Here is a 5718-nt window from a genome sequence, read left to right on the forward strand (position 1 = left end):
TCCTCAGCGCGCCGTTTATGATGGGCGAGGGGTGCTTGGATCCCGGGAACAAGGGCTCCTAACGCCCCACGCCACTGGGGGGGAGATAGCAACCGACTGCCCAACAAGTTTGTTTCTGCAGTCTCTACCACTTTTTTTTTAAATAATTGAAACACTATTGTAAGAAAAAGCTTCATTCTTATTACCTGAACATTTAGAAAAATGTTTGCTTGCTTTAAAATGTTTCAAAAGTCCTGTTTTTTCTTTCAAAAGATGTTGGATTAGCATTTAACACCTCATCGGTCATCAAAGCCCATGCAACCCAGCAGCCCCAACACAGCCTCGGCTAAAAGAACATCAGAGCAAACAGAATTGGGCTTTTTAAACTGGCAAAACAAATGTTACTCGACTGAAAGGGAGCTGGGGAGAGGGTTAAGGCGAACTCCAATCCAAACGAGTTTTAAGGGGAAAAAAGTCATTACAAGTTTTCCTAAAGCTAGCTTGAGAGCACAGGCGTCACGAACAAGGGCTTTTGTGCCTGCTAATTGCACCATTTGTGCGCAAAAGTTCCGACGCGAAGTGTGAACTCTCAACAGAAGGAAACATGAGACAACTGAAGTGCCCTGGTTTATGTGCCCTGCTCCTCCGCCGCCTCCTCTTCTTTCTCCTTCCTCCAGCCTAGCCTGCTGTTGCAGCTTGTTTGCACTGGGGCTTATCCGGAGCGGAAATTCCTTTCCGTTTTTGTGAATGACAAACTCATTAACAATTCATCAACACAACCTGTTCCAGCCGGCCCGTCTCCAAGGCAACAGCCCCTTCCGCAGCGCGTTCATTGGCTGGCTTGGAGAATGTATCCATTGAGACGCTCGCTGTTTGTATCCATTGAGGAGCTGCCTCGCGCAGGGGGTGTGCGAGAACTGAGACCTAGGGAGAGTGAGCAAATCGAGGATAGAATAATCCAAGGAGAAAAGACGCTCGGTTGGACTTTGAGGTGTAGCTTTGGAGGGAGGGATTAGGAGCCGCTGGACTTTTTCCCTCCCTCTCCTCTGTGTAAGACGGAGTCCGAATTAATTGGATTTCATTCACTGGGAGGGACAAAACTGTCTGGCCAGCCTCATTCAGAGCGATTCATTGATCCTGAGAGCGAGCGGCTGCAGCCGGGTGCAGAAGGAACCGCCGGCTTCATTTCGGTCTCGCCTTCCCCAACCTCTAAGCCGGTTTGCGAAGAGCTAGGTGGAATTCAACCCCGCTCCGTGAGCGGCGGCTTTGCGCGGCGTACTCGGCCTATCCCTGCCCCGAGGGGCGTCTGGTAGACACCCCATCCTCTCTCGCAGCTCGACCCCCATGATAGATACGCTCAGACCCGTGCCCTTCGCGTCGGAAATGGCGATCAGCAAGACGGTGGCGTGGCTCAACGAACAGCTGGAGCTAGGCAACGAGCGGCTGCTGCTGATGGACTGCCGGCCGCAGGAGCTGTACGAGTCGTCACACATCGAGTCAGCCATAAACGTGGCCATCCCAGGCATCATGTTGCGACGCCTGCAGAAGGGCAACCTCCCGGTGCGCGCGCTCTTCACGCGTGGCGAGGACCGAGACCGCTTCACCCGGCGCTGCGGCACAGACACAGTGGTGCTCTACGACGAGAGTAGCAGCGACTGGAACGAGAATACTGGCAGCGAGTCGGTGCTAGGACTCCTGCTCAAGAAGCTCAAGGACGAGGGCTGTCGGGCGTTCTACCTGGAAGGTATGTACTGGGGGAGCCCCGCGCGTGCGCGCGGCAGGGCCAGGGGTGCGGTGTTGCTGTGCTACTGCCTGCCGGCTGGGCACGCGGACTGCTTGAGCCTGGCTGGCGCTTCCGAGCCGTGCTTCCCAGCCAGCGGTTGTCCTGGACTCTCGGCTGCGAACCTCGCGCGTCCACTACGGGCCAGCCAGCCGGGCCGGTACAGAATCCACCAGTTTCCGGGCCGCAGCTGCCCGCCGGTTTTAATTAGTTTCTTACTACCCGGAATGCCTTCCACCTTTCACTGTTCTTAGCTGTCCAATTTTGGATTAAGATTTGCAAGGCAGGTGAGGTCGTTGGGGTGCAGATTGGCATCCCTAGTCCCTCAAAATGTTTAGCAAAGTTGCCATTTTGTGCATTTCCGGATTCAAAAGAATAAGGGTTCCCAGGGGAGGCGGGCCTGTTCGTTCCATTCCCAGGGGTGGTTTTAAGTGTCTTTATTACATCTGGCTCTGTGTATAGGGAGTTCGTAAGGTGCTGTGGTGTTTCCTGCGCCTTGCTGCAGCTCTCAAAGCTGTGAAAACTACTACGGGATCTCGGGTTACATGATTGCTTTTCTCGTCCTGGCAGGTGGCTTCAGTAAGTTCCAAGCCGAATTCGCCCTCCACTGCGAGACCAATCTAGACGGCTCGTGTAGCAGCAGCTCGCCACCGTTGCCAGTGCTAGGGCTTGGGGGCCTGCGGATCAGCTCTGACTCCTCCTCTGACATTGAGTCCGACCTTGACCGAGACCCCAATAGTGCAACGGACTCGGATGGCAGCCCGCTGTCCAACAGCCAGCCTTCTTTCCCTGTGGAGATCTTGCCCTTCCTTTACTTGGGCTGTGCCAAGGACTCCACCAACCTGGACGTGTTGGAGGAATTCGGCATCAAGTACATCTTGAACGTCACCCCCAATTTGCCGAATCTCTTCGAGAACGCTGGAGAGTTTAAATACAAGCAGATCCCCATCTCGGATCACTGGAGCCAAAACCTGTCCCAGTTTTTCCCTGAGGCCATTTCTTTCATAGGTGAGACTAATTAACAGTATTCATCAGACTTTTAACCGCAAAATTTTTAGTCATTTATAGAGTTTGTAAGCTTTTAATCTTTTTTTGCTGCTTGTTGGTTTGTTACACTACAGGCCTCTAATATTTTGAAGGCCTTCTTAATGCTGAGTTTTCTTGCTAAGAAAAAACAAAACACCTTTTGATAAGGCTGCTGACCACAGGTGTATTTGAAATTCTGTTTCTTGACTCTGAATTCAGTCATTTGGAAAGGGAAGGCTCATAATCACACCAGAATTTTCCCACAATCTTAGGGATGGGGGAGTTCTAGTTAGAAGTACTTTCTAGCATTGTTTTAGAATTTTCAAAGACCTGGGAGTTATTTAGGACATCAAATTAGTTGTTGGAAAGCCGTGTTAATGCTAGGTGTTGTAATACGGTTGAATGTTACTGCGATACGGGTTCACAGTGAGACAGTGAGGGTAACCTGAGCCCAGCAGGAAGGACTGTGGGCTGGAAGCCGGGAGAAGCGAATCTCCAGGCATTGTAATGCATTTCCTATTACAAAGGAACTCATTTTCAGGCCATGTCGACATCCTGTTCCTCCTAATGGGCTGTCCCCTGTGACTTCCCTCTCTCTTTTAAGATGCCTGAATACCTCCATTGTTAGCTGCACAACAGTTGGAGAATAATTTAATAGACCCTTGCAGTCTGCTTGTCTGTATAAAAGGCATTCACTACCATATTGCAGGGTTTCTGGTACTCACATGCTGAGGCAAAGAATGCACACATTAAGGAGTTTTTTTGTTGGCAGAAACTTAATACAAAAGCTCCCTTTTCAGAAAATATCTGAAATATGTAATTGTGCCCAATGTACATGTTCTATTGCACTGATATATTTTCTGCTGCCTGCAGTGTTCAACTGCCACACACGATTCTTTTTTTAAAAAATCTTTTGTGAGAATTCATCTTTTGGAGGGATCAGTCACAAAGGGTGGTTTTCTGGTCTGCTGAAATCTTGCCTTTCTGTGTTTCCAGATGAAGCCCGGGGCAAAAACTGTGGTGTCTTGGTGCATTGCTTGGCTGGCATCAGCCGCTCAGTCACTGTGACTGTGGCTTACCTTATGCAGAAGCTCAATCTGTCCATGAATGATGCTTATGATATTGTCAAGATGAAGAAATCCAACATCTCCCCCAACTTCAACTTCATGGGCCAGCTGCTGGACTTCGAGAGGACGCTGGGACTCAGTAGCCCCTGTGACAACCGGGTCCCGGCGCAGCAGCTCTACTTCACCACCCCCTCCAACCAGAATGTCTACCAGGTGGACTCCTTGCAATCCACGTGAAAGGCCCCACATTCCTCCTCGCTGGAGTGTGTGCTTTCCTTTAGCAGTTTTCTCTTGGCAGCATCAGTTGGGCTGCTTTCTTTGTATGTGGCCCCATGTGTCCAAATGACACACCAGCTGTCTATTAGACAAGGTTACCACATGTGGAATTGGTTATTGCAAAGGGAGAGACTTTCTCCATCCTCACTGGAGGAACAGCACATGCTGTATAGATACAGGTTTGCTCCGTACCTATGTGTACATCCTACCCTCACAGGGACTGGAATTTGAGGACTTCCAGGTAAATAGGGTAGGACCAAATGGTAGGGTAGGAGTATGTGTCCTTTAGGGCCTTGTATGACTGTTTCCTTTTGCATCTGGAACTGACCATTTTGTCTTCAGTGAAGACTGATTCAATTTTGCATATAAAGGAGCCAAAGACAGGTTTCAGCTCTGTAGTATCAGTTTGCAAAAAAAATAAACACAGGAAAACCACATTAATAATAGAAAAAATAAACCTGATACTCCATCTGATTATTGTAAATATTTGATCTTAAATCACTTGGCAGTGTTTGTTTGAATTGTGTTAGTTTTTTCTTTGATGGGTTTAAAAGAAATACTCCAAAGGGAGAAAGAGCAGTATACCCACTTCTGAAAAAAAAAAATGGAAACTTGCTCTTTTCTGCTCCAAAGGATATATTTGCAGCATGCTCGACTTGACCAATTCTGAATGACATTTTCATGGACACTATTAATGCTGAGAACTTGTTATGGTGCAATCTTCAGTCTCTTTCATACATCTTCCTTGTGGTTCCCGCCTCCCCCAACCCCCAGTGTAGTTTGACTATGCCTTACCTTTGTAAATATTTTGGCTTGTGTTGTCTTAAAGGGGATACCTTGAAAAGGCACCAAAATCATGGGCTTTTCTCTTTTCTTTTTTAATTTCAGCTGTGTTAAACAGTATATTACCTCTGTACAAAATTCTTCAGGGAGCGTCACCTTTAATGCAATACGTTGGGTTGGTTTCTTTCCTTTTAAGAATTTGTATAAAACTGGAAGTGTGTGTGTGAGCATGGGTACCCATTTGGTAGGTGAAGTGCATATGATTGTGAAGAAGGGAGAGTTAAGTTGCTTCATTTGTTCGTGGTGTAAAGTTTTGAGATGGAATTTATTATAAGAATGTAAGACCTTAAATTATTAATAAATAACTATTTTGGCTATTGAATGTGTGTGTGTACGTGTGTGTATTTTAAGTCTACAATGGTACCTGGATGTGAAATAACACATTTTAGGTATTTTTTAGTTGGGACTGATATTGGCTTATAAAAACCACTTGAATAGCAGGATAAAGTTCTCATCTTCCATGCTATTCCAAGGATGTTTTTCAGGAGCAGTTTGATTTCTTTTGCTTCAAAGAAGGATGACATCCTAGAATGGGTAGACTGAATCATATAGGGATAATACTTCCTATGAATATAGTTCTGGCTTAAGAAAACTGTAATGCTCTTGGGGAAAAAAAGGTTAAGCCATAGTGTGCACCTTGCTGCTGAGAGGTGTAAGATTAGGGATATTAATAAACAGTCGAAGAGGAGGTGCCAGAATGACCGATGGCTTGGTGGTAACCTCTCTGAGGCCTTCGGTCAGGATCCT

The 5718-nt window shown here is 47.3% G+C and overlaps 1 protein-coding gene across 1 annotated transcript; it reads left to right on the forward strand.

Annotated features, from left to right (window-relative positions):
- Positions 1 to 229: 229 nt before the first annotated feature.
- On the forward strand, positions 230 to 5293 carry DUSP6 (dual specificity phosphatase 6). The gene is made up of 3 exons (XM_037150717.2): positions 230 to 1723; positions 2330 to 2767; positions 3782 to 5293. The coding sequence occupies exons 1-3, from the start codon at positions 1324 to 1326 to the stop codon at positions 4087 to 4089; spliced, it is 1146 nt and encodes a 381-aa protein (XP_037006612.1). The 5' UTR covers positions 230 to 1323; the 3' UTR covers positions 4090 to 5293.
- Positions 5294 to 5718: the final 425 nt, after the last annotated feature.

This window comes from Artibeus jamaicensis, unplaced genomic scaffold, assembly GCF_021234435.1.
Source record: "Artibeus jamaicensis isolate MK-2021 breed Jamaican fruit bat unplaced genomic scaffold, CSHL_Jam_final scaffold_584, whole genome shotgun sequence".
Classification (NCBI taxonomy): Eukaryota; Metazoa; Chordata; class Mammalia; order Chiroptera; family Phyllostomidae; genus Artibeus; species Artibeus jamaicensis.